The sequence below is a fragment of the Colius striatus genome, chromosome 12 (genome assembly GCF_028858725.1).
Source record: "Colius striatus isolate bColStr4 chromosome 12, bColStr4.1.hap1, whole genome shotgun sequence".
NCBI classification, from domain to species: domain Eukaryota; kingdom Metazoa; phylum Chordata; class Aves; order Coliiformes; family Coliidae; genus Colius; species Colius striatus.
Genome location: NC_084770.1, coordinates 1,686,276 through 1,706,604, shown reverse-complemented (window position 1 = coordinate 1,706,604; position 20,329 = coordinate 1,686,276). Strand labels below are relative to the sequence as shown.

Here is a 20,329-nt window from a genome sequence, read left to right as displayed (position 1 = left end):
TTTTTCTGTGCTTTGAAGCCCTGTGTCCTGACACCTCACTCGATGTGAGGACTAGATGAGGCAGGAATGGGGCAATCAGTGCCAAGTATCTTAATGCTCGGTGTGTTTCTGATCAGCCTGAGACTGATTTATTCCCCATGGAGACCTGCAGTAGGTAGGAGAGACAGACAGGAAAATGGTGGAAACTCAAAGCAAGAGCTTGTAAATGGGACAGCAGGTCCCACCAAAGCCTGGGGGACTGGGTCGGCCGGGGAGCAGAAGGGGTCCCCAGCTGGGACTTTTTGACACGGAGCATTAGGACACGGAGAGGGAGGGAAAGGCGGGGGGACATGTGCTTGCTCAGTCTCTTCAGCTGCAGCATGAGGAGGGAGAGCAGGGGCTGCAGGAACATGTCACGCTCACTCTCTGAGCTGTTTGAGTTGAGGAAGTTGTCCGCGGCTGAGTTTCCTTTCCCTCTCTGCACTATTGAAACAGGAAGCTGGTGAGCCAAAGCTGCCTGATCCTTACACACAGAGACACAGGCAGCTCTGGCAGCTCCTGTATTGGCGTTCAGCTCTCCTCCAGCTCCGGAGATGGATCAGGGCTGGTATCACGGCAACATCACTCGCTCCAGAGCTGAAGACCTGCTCTCCAAAGTAGGCAAAGATGGCAGCTTCCTTGTGCGGGCCAGCGAGTCAATCGCTTCGGCGTATGCGCTCTGCGTGCTGTAAGTACAGCTCTCAGCCGTGCGCCCTGTGCTACCCCTGCAGCCTCCCCAGCACAGGGGCACACAGCCACTGCACCCACCGGGAAGGTGCAGCCCACATCAGAGCATCGCTGGTTTCACCTGGCTGGGCCACAGGGTAGGGGAGGGTTGGGAGCAGGGCCAGGCTGGACAAACCCATATTCTTTTACTGCTGAACTGCTCACGCTACTCTTGGCCCTGATTCAAGAGGAGACAATAATCAAAGATACTGTAGCTGTGCTCTGAGAGAAAATAACCTCTTGATCTCTTTGAGCCTGGTAACAGCTTGGGTTGGGTATTTATATTTAATAACTCAAGTACTGAGATGAGTGCCCTCCCGGGCACCTTTCTTGCTCTAGACCGGTGTGTGTTTAACCCACCTGCCTGTACAATATCATGTCCCATTCAGCAAAAGGCTTGAGATAATTCCTGGAGCTGTGCATGATACACCTGACACAGTGGTGATCCTGCATCATTAATGGCTAACAGGGTAAATGTTTCATGTGGGAAACAGGGAGAAGGGAGAACTCCTGACAGCCCTGACGCCCCCATTCTGGCTTGGGGCTGTGGACCCGCGAGCAATGCCTGCAGCCCTGCGTTTGTGAGGGGCAGATGTTACTTCTGAGGCAGGGGTGCAGGGCCAAGAGGAGATTGAATTCAGTGGGTAAAGTCTGAGGCATCTGACTTTGCGCTACAGAGAGATAAGACAGTTGCTCTCTGCTTAGGAGAGAGCAAGAAAGCCTCCGTGGGACCCCGTTCTGTCAGATTCTCTTTGCTGCCACTGTGCAGCAGATTAATTAAACTTATTTCATCCTTACAGAAAATTAAAAGCAGGTTTCTTTCTCAGTGTAGTGTCTTTCTGAAAGTGTATATCTTGCAGTGGTAAATATGGTGCTGCTGTCTGTAACTCTGGTCTGTTTGTCTCTGAGGTAAGGCTTCTGGTGACAGCACAGTCTGTTGCAGAGGATTCATCTGCGGAAAAGAGTGGGGCTGGGTAACTGCCCTGCAAGTGTAGGTGCTGTACTGTCAGAGGCCAGTGGCTGGGTAATGAGGATGTTCAGAGCACAGAGAACCTCTGGGCCTGCCTGCTAAGATGTTTGCAGTAACATAGGGAAGGGTTTTGTCTTTCTGGAGGGAGCAGAGAAAGAAGGGCGGCAAGACAAGCAGGAGGAAGGAGGGGCAACCATGTAGCAGGGGCTGAAGACCCGAGCTGCAAGTCAGGGAATGTTTTACTCAGACTGTTGCTTCCAGTGAGTGTTTTTAGTGTAACCCCTTTGACTTGTCTTGTAAGCAGCACATACACAAAACATTTTTATGGCGCCATGATGGGAGTTCTAGAAAGGGAAGGTGCTTTAAAAATGTCTGCTAACATGCATTTGCATAAATTTTTCCACTGTAAGTGTTTATGCAGCCAACTTTGAAAGCCTTTTGTGACTTGAGAGACATAGGATCAGGAAATAGGAACAATATCATGACCAGGATTTTCTGAACTGGGAGCCAAAGGTTATGTTCTTAAATCCATTCTGTGGTGGCTAACATGAATGGCTTGGTTAAAGCAATTGGAGGCACCCAGCCGTGTCAGCCAGGAGCAGCCAGATCCGTGGTGCCAAGGGCTACTGGCATTGATTACAGCCTCAGAGATGTCACACAAACATCTGTCAAAGCACCTAACAAGCTTTCAGCTTATGCTGGTCTGCAGTTTGTGACGGGAAGGGGTTAAAAGCAGTGAATAAGTCTTTCCCACTGAATATCATCTTGACAAAATGGGCAGCTTTGCTGAAGCTGAAAGCTTCCTCAGAGATGTATCAGTTTCAGCTGTGTTATTGACTGGAAGGTGTTTGAAATTTGAGCTCTTAGTTACTTCTGTTTAAAAAACAGAGAGGCTGGAGACAAAGAAGGAGAGAGAGAGAGGAATTGAAAGCCTGACTGCAAAAGCTTTTCACAAAAAGAGAATTATGTTGAAAGCAAGAAAGTGTGAACTGTGTATAGATAAGGAAAACAAAAAAACATGAAATTTGCTCTGTAAAAGAAGTGTCGTATTCAACAAAGCTCTAATATTTATTGGGCAGATCAGTTAAAATCCAGCAAAAGCACTCATTAGTATATCATAGAATGAACCAGTGATTTTCTTGAAAAGCTGCTTTAGGAAAATAAGGTTTGTATAAATATAGACAAGTAAGGGAGGTGTATTTGCAGGGCTTTTAAGAATGTCTCCCCTCCTTTTCTGAAAGTTAGAGCAGCAGCGTTTAACTTGGTGGAGAGCTGAAACAGTCAGCAAATGCAGAGGAACTGCTCCTCCCCCTGCACTGCTGTCCTCTGCTCCACTGGTCACGCTGCCCCATAAAAGGCAAGAGGCAAAGCCATTTTCCTCTTTCATTCTCTGTGCCTGGATGGTTGGTTCTGCCAGTTTGGTTTACAAGAATGGGCTCTTTAGCTTGGCTGGATCCTGAAATCAAAGGAGCCTGCTTAAGTGCTCCCAGCATGCTGCATCCCAACTGGCATCATTCTTCCAGGGGATCTTCTGTTGGTGGTTGATGTGTGAATGGGTGCAGGATTAACACCACTTCTCAAGATACCCCTGAAAGGCCACCTGCAGCTTTGGGGAACCCTTTGAGGATGCTGCCAGTGAGATGCTGTTTCCAGCTCCCACGGGGACGGCCTCTCTCCTGGAGCACTTAGCGCCGTGCCTGGCATGGCAATCCTCTTTAGGGTTCCCAGGCGTTGCAACACGCACGTCATCACCTGTGCATCAAAACAGGTACAGCAGGAGAGGAAAGAAAAATACAGACCTTGTCCCCTTTCCTCCCCTGGTTGGTTGAGAAGATAGAGAGATGACAAAATACTTGCAGACATTAGTAAGCTGAGGCTGATGTTATATTTACCCCACACAAAGGCAGCCTGAGCAGTGGTTGAGTAATTCTGCACTCAACCCAGATTTTAGGAAGGACCTGGAACGTGACAGTAATTGGAACCATGTAACTTGATAGCCAGGATGATGAGGAGACAAAGCCTAAGGGCAAAAATGGAGTAAGAGTCCCAGTCTTCTCCATCCATATGCTCTAAATTAGTGGACTGCTAAAGAGGATTCCTGCTTTTGATCCTAGGAAGTGCTCCTCCCTGCTCCCCTCTCACCCCACAGCCCATCTTCCCTTGCTCTTCCACTAGTCTTACCTGTACTCAGCTTAAACCTCTCTACAGGTGTTGTAACAGCAGCCCTAAGGCATGTGTGATGGGGCACTTTCTGTGACAGTAACACAGAGGGTCCTCTTGTGACAAAAGAGCCATTGAGCTGGTTTATCAGTTTCATAATCTCCATACACACAAATTTTCTCTCATGCTGCATGAGCAGTTCTGCTTACCCCTGTTTGCATATCAGCAGGAGGAAATGGTGTAAGAGAACTGCACTGACAGATAAAAACAAACCCCATACCCTTCCATGGGGCATATCCTCACCACAGCAATTAACACCAGGGCCTGGTAAAATTAGCAGTGTTGTGGCAAGCCAAAGCAGTTGGGGATCATGTCTGTGACTTCCAGCTCTTGAGTCTTCAGAGGTACAAGTGAATGTGAAATGGTCTGTGAAATGGTTTTACATTGCTTAGTGAAGTGGTACCTGAGCTCTGAGAGCAGTTCTGACTCTCCTGTATTCTTTACATTAAAAGGCATCAAAAGAGACAAGTTCATGTAGATACATGACAATATCTTCCAAACACCCTGGAAACTCAGCTAGAATTTAGAGGTAATTTCATTTCCTGCTCTTTGTGACTTCTTATATAAGGCTGCTTAAAATCCTCGTGATCTCTCCTCTCCTGCTCGGAGTGATTCTGAAAGGCACATGATGAACAGACTCACCACACAATTGTAAAAGAGGTGAGGATGTTTCATTCATCTGCCTGATTTCCCCAGCTGGGGGGCTGACCTCAGCTCACATTTCATGATGATTCCACAGGTAATGCTACTTTTCTCCTACAGCCAAGGAAGCTCTGAGAGTGGATTCTGATTCTTTCCTTTGAGAGGAAGGGATTGAAACCCAGCATCGTCTGCTGGCTTAAAGCCATACTGTGTGTTCAACAGAGTGCTTTGCAGGTGACTTAAAAGACTTGATCAATCTGCTGTTCACTTGGGAGAAAGGGAAAAATATCAGGTTTTTTAATCAACACTTCTTGGGCAAGCTCCAGAAAGCCCATCAGCTGCTGAGGAAGGTCATGCTTAGCAAGTTACAGCACTGCTTGGGCTCCTCTTGGGCTCTTGAGGATTAATGTGTTTCTCCACTGGGCAAAAGCATCCTCTATCCCTTCCTTAACTAAGAATCTAATTGAGTTTAGCTGGGACAAAATGTTTGTGATGGCTGACCTACAGATGCTGAGGTAGGGTGTGCATCCATACCAGCATTGCCCAATGGCTTTTCACTTAGGCTGTTGTTTAGGATTTGTGCGTGGACATGTGCCTAGCAATCAGCTGTCTCACTGTGATTCAGCTCAAATCTATTATTTGGGGGTTTGCCACTAAAATACTAGTCCTTCAATTTACTCATTCATTGCTGATTTTGGCCCTGTGTCTTTGGATTTCTGCTTTTTCATTCCTTCCTGAGACACCCACTCTACTGACAGCTAGAGCCATGTGGTGTTTTCTTTCTTTCCGGCCAGAAGAAGAGTTGAATAACTCGCTCTGAGGCTGATCTGCAGTGACATCTGCAAACATGTCTCAGTGACCAGGAACACTTCAGGTTTGTGTTAGTTCACAGACTCTGATGAAAGAAAGAATGAGAAATGTTTAAAGTCCTTGTGCATTAAGCCATTGATTGATGGGCAATGGGATGAGGTTCAACAAGGCCAAGGGCTGGGGACCTTGGACCTCACCAAGCCCAGTCACTGCTCCAGGCAGGGGCAGAGGGGCTGAAGAGAAAGGGCATGGGAGGGGAGGGGTGTGACAGCAGCTGAACAGGAGCCAGCAGCGTGCCCAGGTGGGCAAGAAGGCCAGTGGTATCCTGGCTGGGATCAGCACTAGTGGGACCAGCAGGCCCAGGGCAGTGATTGTCCCCCTGTGCTGGACCCTGGTGAGGCTGCAGCTCCAGGGCTGTGTCAGTGCTGGGCCCCTCACTCACTGCCACAGGGACACTGAGGGGCTGCAGCTCCAGGGCTGTGTCAGTGCTGGGCCCCTCACTCACTGCCACAGGGACACTGAGGGGCTGCAGCTCCAGGGCTGTGTCAGTGCTGGGCCCCTCACTTACTGCCACAGGGACACTGAGGGGCTGCAGCTCCAGGGCTGTGCTCAGTGCTGGGCTCCTCACTTACTGCCACAGGGACACCGAGGGGCTGCAGCGTGGCCAGAGCCGGGCACTGAGCTGGGGAAGGGGCTGGAGCACAAGGGGCTGGGGAGGGGCTGAGGGAATGGGGGTGTTGAGCCTGGAGAAGAGGAGGCTGAGGTGAGACAGCAGCACTCTCTGCAACTGCCTGACAGGAGGCTGCAGGGAGCTGGGGTCAGTCTCTTCTGTCCAGCAATGAATGACAGGACAAGAGGCAATGGGCTCAAGTTTCCCCAGGTGAGGTTGAGGCTGGAGCTGAGGCAGAACTTTTCCCTGAGAGGGTGTCAGCCCCTGTGCCAGGCTGCCCAGGGAGCTGGGGCAGTGCCCAGCCCTGGAGGGATCCCAAAGCCGTGGGGTGAGGTGCTGAGGGCCGTGGGTCAGTGCTGGGCTGGGCAGGGTGAGGGCTCAGTGCTGGGACTGCAGCAGCTTCAAGGGTTTTCCAACCATAATGATCTGTGATTCTATCTATGTGTCTCAGGGTATTCAATAGCTCTTCTCCCAGGGCTGAGTGCCAGGGTGTGATTCCTTTCTGGACATGGTCTGATATATCTCCTCTGGTCTGTCCCAGGTGCCGGAAGTGTGTTTATACCTACCGAATTCTGCCTGATAAAGAGAATAAGCTCATTGTCCAGGTAAGCCCTGCTGCATGCCATTCCCTCTCACAAAGATGCACCTAAGCCCCCCCCTTTTTTTTTCATAGTAGTTTTAATACCAAGAGGAAAAGCACAATAAGGAGTTAAACTAATGCCCCTGGCCAGCACAGTGCTAATCTCCAGTCCACTACTATGGGGATTTTAGCCTCTGCTCTGCTGCTGTGGCCATGGGCACACTCTTTAACCTGTCTGCCTTCAATTCAGTGGCACTGTCATGCTTTATGTAACTGAGGACCTCAGCCCATGGAATACCTTTTCCTCTGAAACCAATACGTTGTGGATCTTTTCAATCCCAAATTGCAGCACAATTTACCTTCATCAAGAGAATGTGAACTGAGTTGTGCTCTGGGCATCTAGAAAATATGAGGACTGAGGGCGGGAATTTCAGACTTTCTGTCTGAAAGGATGAGAGCCTGGCCCTGCTAATGGTGCCCTTTACACTGGCACCAGCATGAGGAAGGGAACTCGTGGAAGTTTACCTCTGAATGGATTTGGGCTTGAGTTTGGCAGCTGCTTTGTCTTTCAGGAAAGGATCACAGAAATGATGATATGTTTGTTTTTAACCTGAGGGAGCAGAAGAAGGGAGGGCCCTGTGTGCCACTTTGTACTGGGTCTGTCATTGTTTCTGCCATGACTCAGTGCCTGATTTTGTGCACGACTGTTCCATTTGTCCACAGAGCAGAGCACTGCAGGCACAAGAAATCTGTGTTTGTTTCTCTCTGCTGTGGCAATGGGCAGCTCTTGTGCTGGATCAGAGTTTATGAACAAGCAGAAGGTGCGACTCGTGTCCATCAGCTCAGGCTTTCCCCACCACACACACCTTCACCTCCTCACCTTCTGCCTCTCCACAGAGAATTCTGCAGGGTATTCTTCACAAGTAAACAGGTCCTTATGCTCTCTGGGGAGGGGTTATTGGACTGCTGATGGATCCAGCTGGTGTTATTGGGATTCTAGGGGATCTTGCTGAATAAAACATTTTTGATTGTACTAGATCTGTTAAGGAAATGTGATCTACTAGAAGCAATTCTGAACCACTTGGTAAGATTCTTTTGTGATCTGTGTCATGATTGTGAGGGATTTCTCTTGTTTATAAGTTGTGGGATGAAGAGGGACTGTGGTGGAATACCTTTGTGTGCTGGGTTGCCAGGAGCTGTAGCTTGAGTATCAGGAGTAGGCTAAATAAAGTGTGTTGTTAGCTCATGTTTTGAAGACATACCACCTCCCATTTTGTGCTGCTTTATTCCAGTTCTGTGGGAGAGGCAGAAGAAGGGGGATGGCTGCTCCTGGCAAGAGAGAGGCACAGTGAGAGTTGTGATTGAGGCTCAGAGCAAAACAGTCTCTTGGTGTTGGCTGCTGTTCTTGGTACATTGTTCCAGCTGAGCCAGACATTTTTGGTTGCTTGTCTGTTGAGTTTTGGATAAAACAAAAACGACTTCATGTGTGTTAAAAGAACAGATCTTTGAATTGTATAGTTCTGTGGTGCAAGGACATGAAAGGTATTGAATAGGATGGAGTTTTGACATGGGAAAAGATCCCATGAAAAAGGAAAGAGTCTGCTAATCCCACGGAATCAGACCAGGTGTTACATTTATACAGCAATCAAGATGTGCTGCTCATTTCTGGGGTTGGGGGGGGAAGATGTAGGAGAGATTCAATACTAAGTCCCAGGATTAGCCTGTATTAGTTACAGGTATGGTCCCTGATTGTGCAAGGTGAGCTTTGCCTGCACAGTGCTCTTTCCTGAAGCTGACAAAGTTGTCTTCCTGCCTAGAGCTGTGCTGTTGTCTGTCAGGTGTTTTTCCTGATGCCAGCAGGTTCAGAAGATGTGTAATATCACAGCTACATGGACAGCATTTGTGACATGACAGCTCTTCCTCTGCCACTCTGGAGTTTTTTCACCTTTAAAGCTGCAAGTTGCTTCACATTTCTTTGAGCCTTGGAGAGCAGATTTCACTTTCCCTGTTTCTAACTGGAGCCCAGTCCAGCACTAGTGGAATGATACTCAGTTTCATTTTTGGCAGAGTTAAATTACCTGTTCAAGTACAGGGGGCACAAAGGGAGGTATATATTTTTGCATTCAGAGGTGCAAACTTTTGCATTCAGGCTGAAGAAAAAACGCATTTTCTTAGCCTTTGCAGCATTTTGTGGCATGCTGCATGATTTCTCTTTGGGTTTCTGCGTCTGCTGCAGCTGTACAGCAGCTAGCACAGTCAGGAACCCCTCTTGCCTCCGTACTGGTATCTTCCCCAAACATACCAGGCCAGAGTGGTTACAGACATAGACTTTTTTTCCCCTTTAAACAGAAATAGAAATTCTTCCCTTTTTTCTGGGGCTGTTGAATTTTCTCCTTCCATTACTTGAGACTCGAAAATATAACCAAAGAAATCCAGGGCTTGGATGAATCAGACTCGCATCCTGCTGATGAAAACTTGTTTAGGGAAGGGGAAAGGAGTAACAAAACCTCCTTGAAGCTCAGGATCTGTAACAGCAAATAGAGATCTTTGTCCTTAGGCTGAAAACAGTTAGTCATCAAGGTATCTCTGCTAGCCTGCAGACTCTCACTGTAGTAAAACACTGACAGCTGAGGTGCTGAGAGAAGAGGAGAACAAAAAATGTCCAGTTGGACAGAAGTGCAGGGGCACACGGCTGGAAATCAACTGCCCCTGAGTTGGCTGCTGCCTGCCTGTGGGCAAGTCACAGCTGGGGGGCTTCAACTTTCTTCTCTGTAAAAACTAATGTGATTTCCTGTGGTTCAGATGGGGAGGGATAATGAATGCAGAGTTGCTCCAAGAGTGGGGACTAGCAAAGGAGTCCTTGGGAATCACAAGATCGAACCAAATGCTAGAGACAAACTCAAGACACTAAACTTGTCTTTCTAAGCCAGAAATCCATGGTCAGTTCTTGCCATCCAGATCCATAGGAGATAAAACTGGTGTATGCTGTCACTTACAGCATCTCATTTATACAACTACCTGAGGTGTCAATATGACTTTTATCACTGTCCAGTCTGAATTCCCTGTGATCTTGGCATTTCCTCAATGAGGGGAAACACTCCTGGTCCCATTTTACAAATGGGGGACTTGGTCCCAGTCTGTTAAGGAGGATTGGGTTACCAAGAAGAATTGTAAAAGCTGTCCCTTGCTGACTTTTGCCAGGATCAGAGGGTGTGTGTGACGGGCCAGTATCCATCCCTCTTGTTTAAGATGTGCGGTGAAAGCTATCACGTAGTCAAAGCTGAGTTGTATATCTAGTCAGTGAGAAAGAAACAGGTTTCTGACCTGGGTGGGCTAAATTGTCCTTGGCATGTCCTGTCCCTCTCTGTTGCTTAAGGAGCCAGAGATTCTCCTTAGACTGCCAGACTTGGCAGGTAAGGGGATTCCCATTACAGCTGACTCTTGTTCAGTGTGAGAAGACACTGAGGTCAAAAGCTGCTACTGAAAAAAATGTGGTACTGCCTTTGCGTAATGCTTTATCCTATATTGCTTTTATATACTGCAATTTTAGAAGCTCACTGTCAAGTCTATAACCTGCCTTCTGAGTGAGGCTGCTTGAAAGAGGTGGGGAGGAGGATGAAGACACTGGAGTCGTCTGGTCAGTAAATAGAGATTGGTATAGGGTAATGTGGTAACATCTCTAAAACCCTGTGGAGTTTGATCTCTCTAGATTTCTGGTTCATCTCAAATAGGAGTTCACAGCTCGTGTTATCTGATGGTTGTTCAGCAATCTAGCTGTGTCCTTTCTCAGTGGCAGCTAGATTGCATCTTGGTTTATGCTCAGCCCATCAGATAACACTTCAAGGGTTCGTTTGCAGGAGCAAGCACTTACCTTGCACCATCCTGTGTGGAAACCTGGGGGAGATATCCTGATGGGCAGATTTCAGTGCTGCACAAACGAGGCTGTAACCAAAAATGCCACTGAGAGTCTCAGCCTTGTAGTCTGGGAACAGCTTTAGCTTGTTGTTAAAGGTGGAGTCTCTTTTAAGAAACTGGGGCATCTGCAGAGCAGGCTTTTGGTAGCTCAGTGCCATGGACAGATTTAGTAACTCTATGCTGTGCCCTCCTGTGCTGTATGGTACAGTGTGGCCTCTGAGTTTGAGGAAGGCACAGCCTCACAGTGCTGTCCCATGGGCATGGAATCATAGAATGTTAGGGACTGGAAGGGCCCTGCAGAGCTCATCCAGCCCAACCCCCACCTAAATCAGATTCCCCTTGATTAGGGGGCACAGGAACGTGTCCAAGTGGGTTTGGAAACCTCCCAAGAAGGGGCCTCCACACCCTCTCTGGGCAGCCTGGGCCAGGGCTCCCTCACCTCAACACCAAATGTGCTTGTCCTTGTGTTTGAGTGGAACTTTGTGTTCCAGCTTATGTCTGTCACCCTCCAGTCCTGTCACCCCATCCTCCTGACAACCACCCTTATGAGGTCCCCCCTCAGCTTTCTCTTCTGCAGGCTGAGCAGCCCCAGATTTTGCAGCCCTTCCCTCTCAGAGAGATGTTCAGTCCCCTCAGCATCTTGGTATCTCTCCACTGTCCAGCAGTTCCCAGTGGCCTGATTCCCAGGCATGACCTGATGCTTTAGCTCAGTCACGTAACGTTCCCATCTGCGACCCAGACTTGAACAGGACACATTTGCCCACCTCCTCAGAGCTCAGGCCTTGGCAAGCACTGCTGTTCCTTCTGATAAAGATGCTCTTGCCTTCTCCTCCTTGCCAACCTGTTTGGCTTTTTTCTTGCATTACCCTTAAATCTGCTGTCCCGTTCATGCCACTATCACAGCTCCTGGGTACTTGGCTTGAAATGTGGGCAGCCAAAGCCTGAGGCTGCCGTCACCCACACAGCCCTTGCTGCTGCACAGGAGAGGGCAGCAACAGGGCTCAGCTCGAGCACGTGTTGGAACCACTTCACTTTTTCAAACAGACTGGGAAATGATTCAAAAGAAGCATTCAGGTGAAATGTTTCATTTGGATTTGGACCTTTTCAGAAGTTACTGCAGTGTTGCTGGTTTGTGGAAGAAAAATGTGATTTTGCATAGAAAAAAATGCAATGGGGGAGAGGGGTGTTGGATGGAGACCATGCCTTGCACATGCTCCAACCACGCTTGAGTTGTTGAGAACATTTTTTTTGTTGCTTTGAGCAGAACTGTTTGACCAGCTCCAGAGTTTGGCAATTTCTGTGGAGGATCTTGGTGCGGGGAGGAGTCGAAAGAGCTGCTGCCTTCCTGTGCTGTGAGAGGCTGCATGACAGCATGGAAACCAGGAGGGGGTTTCGAGTTAACTGCCTCTCTTGAGTATTTGTATAAAGTTACTGCCTGTCTTTTTTGTTTCCACTTCACCTTCCCGGGCTGGCCTCGCTCCTTGATAGAGAGCAGCGGTGTGAGGGCACCTTCCTGCGCTCTGCTCCACTGGGAAACGTGGCACACCTTTGTTTTGCAGCTCTGGTGCCAGCCCACCGGCTCTGTGGGCACGAGCTCTGCTTGCCATTCCTGTTGAAGTTCACCGTTGCTGCAAAGAGAGGGCCTGGCTGTATTTACTTGTAGATTTTGCTGACTTCAGTGAAAACTGCTCTGTTTCACACTGAGTGATTGTCTTGTTTGGGTTTTTTTCTGGTCTGATGCGAGGCTCTGTGTGTGCAACAGGAAACAAATGGTGCGATGTGAGCAGTCAGAAAGCAGGCCAGCAGCTGTGACTCACTGTGTCAACTGACACTCAAGCTGTAGGTTAGCAGTGTACTCGCAGCATTGGCTCCCAGAAGGTAGGAGAGCTGATAAATACTGTGCCTAGGGCCTCCTGCTGAAATCCTCCCTTGCCAGCACACTTTTAGAAACCCATTTTGGGAGAAATATCCAGATTTGTATTCCATCTGCGTGTGGCTTGGCTAAATGTGCCAAAACAACTAACATCCTCTGGCCTGGGATGGGCAAGACATACGAGGAGAGGGCTGGCTGTGTGTGCTAGGATTGTCCTCTGCTCGTGGGCAGAATTTGTTCTGCCTTCTGTTTGTGAGCCCTCCAGGGTGGAGCTCAGCCCGAGAGCTTCATCCGCCGCGCTAACCTGCTCTGGGAGCTCAGGCGCAGGGCTGCCCATCCTGCCAGCCTGATCTGATAAAAGCCTGAGTTGAGGTCAGTTCCTACATTCCTGGTGTCACTGCTGTTGTCACCAATGTCACAGGCCCTGTCTGGCTATGGCACATGTGGTACCAAGTCCTTTGTGAGCCCTTTGCGGAGAGATGCAAAGTTTTTGTCCTTCCTTTTGACAGTGCACCATCATCTCAATTTGCTGTGCTGCTCTGACACATGTGGCTTTCTGTAGCAAAGATCTTGTGATTTGCCTCGGGTGTTGCTGGTCTGCCTAGATTTGATCCAAACCCTTCTACTTGGAAATTGCACTTGAGCTGCTTTCAGTGGCAGATAACGGAAAGCAAAATCTTTTGGGCGACGCTCACCCATTCACAACGTGGCAGCCACTTACAGCTTCCCTCAGACAGCTTTATAAATTGTGCTCAAATTGATGTCAAAACCTCGTGGCCTCCAGTGGGGACAGAGTAGGCACAGGCCTGCCCGAAACAATATCACTTGCAGGTTGCAGGAAGACCGACAGCCATGGTCTGCTGGCAGCTGCGAGGCACTGGGCACTGTTGGCCTCCTTCTGCTTCGAAAGGCAGGAGGAGAGCAAGTGGCCCACTGAGGTCGCTGGTGCGTGGGCTGGGACAACACTCCCAGGCAGGGGTGGCTGGATTTTGGGCTGGTGTGCTGCCCAGGTGTGGGAGGTGTGCCAGCACCTCAGGCTGCATGCCAGCATCCCTGGGGTTACAGGGGGACAGTCAGCACCTGCATTGCTGCAGGGGAGGGGACAGCAGTGTAGCATGAAGGACAGAGGGGCACAGGAGACTGAGGGAGTATTTCAGTAGGAAGCAGAGGGAGGGTCACGACAGGGAAGGGAAGGAGCCAGGAGGTACAGATCTTAAGGTGAAGCCAAGTAGTCCCATCAAAGCTTTGGAGCTGGGGACCTCACTGCAGAGTCAGGAGCCCATCAGTGTGCAGAGCCTCCGTGGGAAAGGGGGATTTTATGCAGAACAGTACATTTCAAGAGAAGCTCATGCTGAGGATGGAACTGATTTCATCCAAGCAACTTACAGCCACAGCAAACCTGCTTGTGGTACTCTGTTGGCACTGAAGGGCTGAAGTGTAATTAGAGTGGTTACTTTTCTCAGATAGAAACAAGGGCTAAGTAGACAACTGGATTAATACTTCAGATCAATATCTCAAAACATGGTTAGGAAAACACATTTCTAGTATGCCCAAATACATGATTTAGTTATCCTAAGCTTCATTTTATTATTGAAAATACTAGATATTCCAATCTGAGTATTTTTCAACATAACTTTGGGTTGATTTAAGTCAGTTTGTGAAACTCCTTTAAACTCTTTACATGTAGGAGTGAAAATGATTTGCAGTCGGGGCTTAGCAAAATCTGTGTACTTCATGTTTCTGCAAGCTATCCAAATCTGTTTATAGCAGAAAATGTTTTTCCACTCTTACATCTGAAGTAGGAATAACCATAATGCATTGCACAGGCTCTGAAAAACTGAAAGAAGCAGCATTTAATGAGAGAACTGGGTATTTCCTGAAACATGCACATTCCTGCCGCTGAATCTCTCAGTATACAAAATTCTTCACACAAACAAACCACATCCAGCTTTTGTCTGCTTTGAACCCTTCCAGAATGTTTCCAGTTTCCTGAAAATATAATACAAAATCCTCCCCCTGCTCAGGGAATATGAGCTTAAATCAGGTGGTGGTGATGAGATTGTTGTGTTCTTCAGGCTTCAAAAAATGAACTCAGTCATCTGAGAGCTGATGCAAGCCACGAAGTTCAATCCCTTTTCCTTTTCTCTCGTGTGCTTTCAGATAAAATTTCACTCCAATAGGTGAAATGCCAAAGAATGTCATCCGTTTCTCCTCTGGTTTGCCCCCCAGTGAATGTGTTATGTCATAAAGTCTCCATCAAGCTTACAGGACCGAACATTGCAATGGGCAATCTGCACTGAATGTGCAAAAGCAACTCCCAGGTGCTGCACTACTATAAGACTCAGATGATCAAGATTAGGGCTCTTAAATAGCAACCAGTTTAACAGTCCTTGTTTCAGAAGAATAATTGTTTCACTGTGTTATCCTTTTGAAAGGCTTGGACCACCCACAAGCACATACCCAGCAGCTATGAGGGCTCAAATGTACAAGCAGTCGCGTCTGCTCTTGGCACAAGAGAGGCAAAGGCTTTGCCTGGGAGGTAGGACCAAGGAACTGGGAGGTGGTGGGAGCCTCAGCCTAAAACGGCACAGAAACTTTCTGCAGCAGCAAATAAGACTTCAGGAGGTTCTTGCTCTCCCCTCCCCCACAGTCATTTCCATCCCAGATCAGCCGTTTCTGTGGGCAGGGTTTAAAGCAAGGGGTTAGTAACCTCTGCTCCAGGAGTCAGAACTATAACAAGGGTGGGTTTTTTATAACATATTTTTCAAATTAGCTACAGTTTGTGCTTGAGAGGCCAAAAGTACAACCCTAATTAGAATGGGCACCTTGGGGACACACCTCAACATCTGCAGGACTAGCAAAAGCAACATTTTCCTGACATTCTAAACCTCTTCTGGCAGATGAGGAAAAAGAATTGAAAACTTCTGCAATCAACATTATCCAACAATAAACCAATTTCATTTTCCAGTCAGCTTTAACATTACCAGTCACACAGGGTTTAAAGCATTTGGTTGTCTTATCCTTTTTGATATTTTCTATTTCCAAAGACTTCTGATGAAGCTTCGTAGCGGAATTTCAAGGATTCAGAGAGACAACAGATGATTTCCCCTTCAGCTGTCTGGTAATGAAGGACTATGTTTTATTGCTTCAGTACTTTGAGGCATGATGGGTCACAGAGACAAGTACTAATATTCAGGCAAGTCTCGAGTTGTTTTGTGAAGGAAATCGAGTAGCTGATATATTGTTGGTGCTATTGGAGGCTTTTTGTCCCCATCATTTAAGATAGGAATAAGTCTTGGAAAACATTGCTATTGCCTTTGTTTACAATGAGTCCCTGTGGGAAATATTGTTTCTGCACTTGTCAGCGACAGGGTGATGCCTTTTCTTCTTTAGAAATATGTCTTGATTTGCTGATGAGATGTATCATTACAGGCTCTGTCCCCCATGCAGCGCTGGAATCACCCAGCAGATCACAAGTCATACTTGAGCTTCATCTCCTCTGCAGCCTGAGGGAATGGGACCAATAGACCCTACATGTGCTGCAGTTTGTTGCTGATATGAATATAAAGATACAGATACAAACACCTTTCAATAAGAGCGCGTTCTGTTTAGAGCCTTGTCCTGGTTGCAGTTGCTTTAGGTAAAGGAGACCTGCTCTGCCAATACTTGTCAAATTTACATTCTGGTGGTTTTCATGAAGTTTGAAAAGAAATGTAGAGTCCTGCAGCTTTCAGTTGCTGTGTAAATGCAAAGCATGCAGGACTTGATTTCAAAGGACAGAAGGGTTTAGGGAAATGAAACACACTTTAGCAAAGGTAGCTCAGATTCAGTCAGTTCAGAGTCCCTCTGGGAGAATGGAGTCACCACACAGCTATCAGCTCTGCCCTGCTGTCTCACTTCTTTTGTCTTCAGTTTGTAATTTCTGACAGAGTTTTCCATCTTGGTTCTCCTCTGAAAGTTTGATTCCCTTTTGTTCCATCCCAGGACTCTAAAGATCTTCTTTTGCAGTATTTTGAAAGATGACACCCAGGACAGGTGGGTTCAGCAAACCCCATGGGCAAAGTATAGCGAAGCTGTCTGTGGGCTGGGGTTGCTCTGTGTTAGCAGCCTGCTCTGCCTGAATTAACATTTCCAGCTAACTCTGTGTTAGACCTCATTCTCCAAAACTTGACAGGGATCTAGTGACCTGTGTTGTGTAAAAGTCTTAGGATGACCAAACTCAGTAGAAGCCACGTGCAGCAAGCACTGGTTGTTCACAGAGACACTGGGTATCCTTTCCAGGAGTTTATCTCCACTGTATGTCACGTCCCTGTACAGGCAAAACCAGAAACCTTGGGCTGAGTCCAATTTTCAGAGGCAAAGTCTTAACACAAAATTTGTAGCACTGCATCCGCTGGTTTTATTCCAGAGGTAAGCAGTTTAGGGGAGAAGATAAAAGGGGAGGGTTTGGAGGAGCTTGCTTTTAGCTTGGTTAGTTTTGTGAAATTATGATGCTTCTTCAGGCTGGATTGTGTGTTCAATGAGCAGGTACAGCTCAGTGCTTGCTTCTAGTTGAGGAAGGGTTTGTCTAACTCGTGCAGGAAATGAATGAAATAAGGGACAGTTCCTTGAAAGAATGGACAAACGGTCACCCTTAGTGTCACATAAATAGAAAACAGTTGCTGTGGCTGAAAGCCTGAGAAACCTTACAGGCTGGAGACAGGGAATTGTTGCACTAAGGTGTTCACTCTTATCTGTGCATTGTGTATGGTTTTAAATTATGCAGTCCCAGAAGGTTCTGCAGCAGAACGTGGGGAGTGCAGCTTTTGCACATGCGCCTTCTGCCCGCCTTGCGTTGCTCCAGCAGTGTACCTTCAAGGAGTAGAACTTGTTTCATCTCGCATTTTCTCTTTTCCACTGGGTGTTTTATGTAATCCATGCATATTTAGTGCTTGATATGTGTTCAAACTGGGTCATTCAGCACAGAGGACAATAAGGAAAGCAGAAAGCTGATATGGACCCTCAACTATCTGCCTGCACAGGTTAGAGGAAACCCCCAGAAATACAGTGCAAGGGTGAGCTGAGCTGAGGGGTCCTGTCCTGCCGTACCAGCGTAGCAAAGTTCTTGATCCTAGGACTTCAAACTCCACATACTGGTGGCTGGAGATGTATCTGTTGCCTTCTGTAGAGAGAAAAGCTGAAAGATGCTTGGGAATTTCCTCTGAGAAGCAGTGACCTGCAATGGTTTCTCCAGCTCAGTTGCTGTCAGCAGCGAGCGCTGACAAAATCAGAACAATGAGCTCCCCAAACTGCCTTCAGAAACAATGGCCGGTGGGTTATTGTGCTGCCTTGGTTGCCTTACTGGCTCTGGGGGACCCATGTTTTCAAGTTCCTCTCGGTAATCAATAGAGCTAGATACTTCACGAAGGAATGAAATTGGAAATTGTAGTTTGACTTCAAGTGCTGAAGCTTTTCAGAGGAAACCCAGAAAGCACAAGACTTGAGATAAAATTACAAAAGTTGTTAGAAGTAGAGTACTCCAAAACTTTCACTGAAATTCTGCCCACACACTACAGAAGTGCTAAAAAAAAATTGCATCAGATCCCCATGGATCTGCAGTCCTTGCTCATTCATCACCAACTCATCTGACTTGCACCCCGTAGCTAAATTTAACAGCAGTCCCTCATGTTCTGCCATGGAACCGTACCGTTGCTTGCTTGTTATTGATGTACATCTTATTTATTACAGCACAGAGAAAGGCCAAGAGGGTTGGTAGCTCAGGAGGTTTCTCTTGGTGTTATGAGCTGCTTCATAATCTGTTTTGTTGCTGAAATGGGTTTTTGATGGCTGGAATGTGTTATTTTAGTGCAAAGGGCTACTTCGAGTACAGGCTGATGATGCTTCCTACAGTTGCTTGACGTTCCTACTAGTTTGTATCTAACTTATTAGTTAGCTATTTGGCAATTAACATAGTTTTTTCTGGGTGAATTCTGGAGTGCTGGAGCAGAGTGGGATGGGGTCCTTAAATGGGATCTGAGGGCACTGTTTTTGTGACCTACAACTTTCTCTCATGGGAGGATACCGGTTCAAAAGGCTTCTGTGTGTCCTTTACCTTCCAGAACTTCTAATATGTTTTTTCTTTAGGATGTAGAATTTTCACAAGGAGCTTGAGATAAAAATTTGACAGCCAGCTGTACTCTACTGAAAACTCCTCTCAGTCTTCCCTCACTTCGACAGACTCTCTTAATTTGCAAGTGTCCCAGTTCTGCCATGGGAGCATTTCCTACCCGTGAACATGACCAGTGTGCAGGCTGCCAGAGGAAGCCTGAATGGGATCACATAGAGGAAAACTCTTGCAGGGCCAGAAGGGATCAGAAGTGGCAGATGTGACAGCCAGGATCTTTTTAAGATTTAGCTCAAACTGGGCTCACTTTCCACGCACAGAACGTGTTAAAGCATTTGAAACTGAGCATGAGCAACATGCACTGTGCTTCCCGAGTCTTGTCCTGGCATTGCAGGTAGGAAACAGTGCCATGGCCATTTTGGCTAAAATTGGATCAGAAAGGAGTTCAGGTTTTAATCTCATTTTGCAGCGTACCAGACCATTTGAAAATGAAGAGCTGTGCCCCCCTGCCCAGTTAGCAGTGGAGGCAGGAATGCTTCTTTGCACCTGGTTCACTTGTTCCCAGCTAGCAGCAGTAGGATTCAGGTTTCATGAACGTATTGTAAGCGAGCAAGGAAGTAGGTGCTGAACTTTAACAAATGTTCTGTGCTTGTTATTGTGAAAGAGAGTGAAAAACCCTTTAGCATTCCCATATTGTTATACATACATTCCCATTTTTGATACAGGGAGGGACTGTGATGCAGTGCCAACAATACATACGCAGTGTCTCTTAAGTCAGTATTATGCGTGAAGGAACAGAGCTCGTGGCAGAGGCAGCATGTGGTGGCATCCTTCAGTTGCATTTGAAGAGCAGGGAAGTTTATCAGATTGACAACACAGTCACTTTATTTTTTCCTCTTTTAACTTTTGTTTTGGTTTTTTGTTTGGATTTTCAGCCATGAACACAAGCTAGAAGTAATACAGACTTACTTGTTAAATTGCAGTTCTTGTTTCTTTCCATGAATAGTCTCTTTCAGAAACTCTGAAGCCCTCTTTCCCAGAACCCTCTGACTTCCACAATTGTCACCCAAAGTCTTAAACAGAAAAGGCCGCTGTAGCGAAAGTGACATGAAGAAGCAAACTTGAGGGTGAGGACCAAACCACATGCAGAACGAGGCAAGAAAGCATTCATTATCTCTCATCTCAGAGGAGACAGGGACTGTTTCTGGTAGAGACCTTCCATTGTCTCCCACATTACCCAAGTGACATAACTTACCACTGTAGTTGCACTGTGCCATTTCCCCCCCGAATTCCTGTGACTTTCCAGGTGAGGGAGTGCTGCTCCAGCCACCCACCGGCATCCTCTGCCCAGCTTCCCTGGATCCCTCCCCTTGCCTCATCTCCCCTGCTCTGGTCCCTTGCCAGAGACCCTCTTGCTGAGCTTTACCCAGCTGCCAGCTCACAGGTTCCCATCACTTAGGAAAATCCATTCCTTTACTGACCCTCCAGCATTTTCTTCAGCAATGCATTTGCTCCTCTCCCTTCATACTTTAGTCAGCCCCGTTTCTTCCCGGGCCTGCTGTTGCATTCAAAACAGAGTACATTTCTGGGTGGCTTGTATTTTGGGAAGTAGCTGTTTCTCCCAGCTGTGATTCCTGTCTATGATCCCATTCCTGCAAAACGCTCCTGAAATTTCTTAGCACAAGATTTGATCAGAAATTAGGAAATGTTTTCTGTCACAACAAAGCTGAAGCACAACCAAGTTGCTTAAAATAATGAATTTAGCAGGTTTTTTTTAGTTCTTGGGTTGAGCTCTTTAGTGA

General features: G+C 47.3%; 1 protein-coding gene across 1 annotated transcript in view; it reads left to right on the top strand.

Annotated features, from left to right (window-relative positions):
• The first annotated feature begins 479 nt into the window (after positions 1 to 479).
• INPP5D (inositol polyphosphate-5-phosphatase D) overlaps positions 480 to 20,329 on the top strand; it is a 53,867-nt gene continuing 34,017 nt past the window's right edge. Inside the window, exons 1-2 of the mRNA XM_062005687.1 lie at positions 480 to 706; positions 6,598 to 6,661. Of these exons, the coding sequence (XP_061861671.1) occupies positions 573 to 706; positions 6,598 to 6,661 (198 nt within the window). The 5' untranslated portion in view covers positions 480 to 572. The remainder of the gene's footprint in view (positions 707 to 6,597; positions 6,662 to 20,329) is intronic.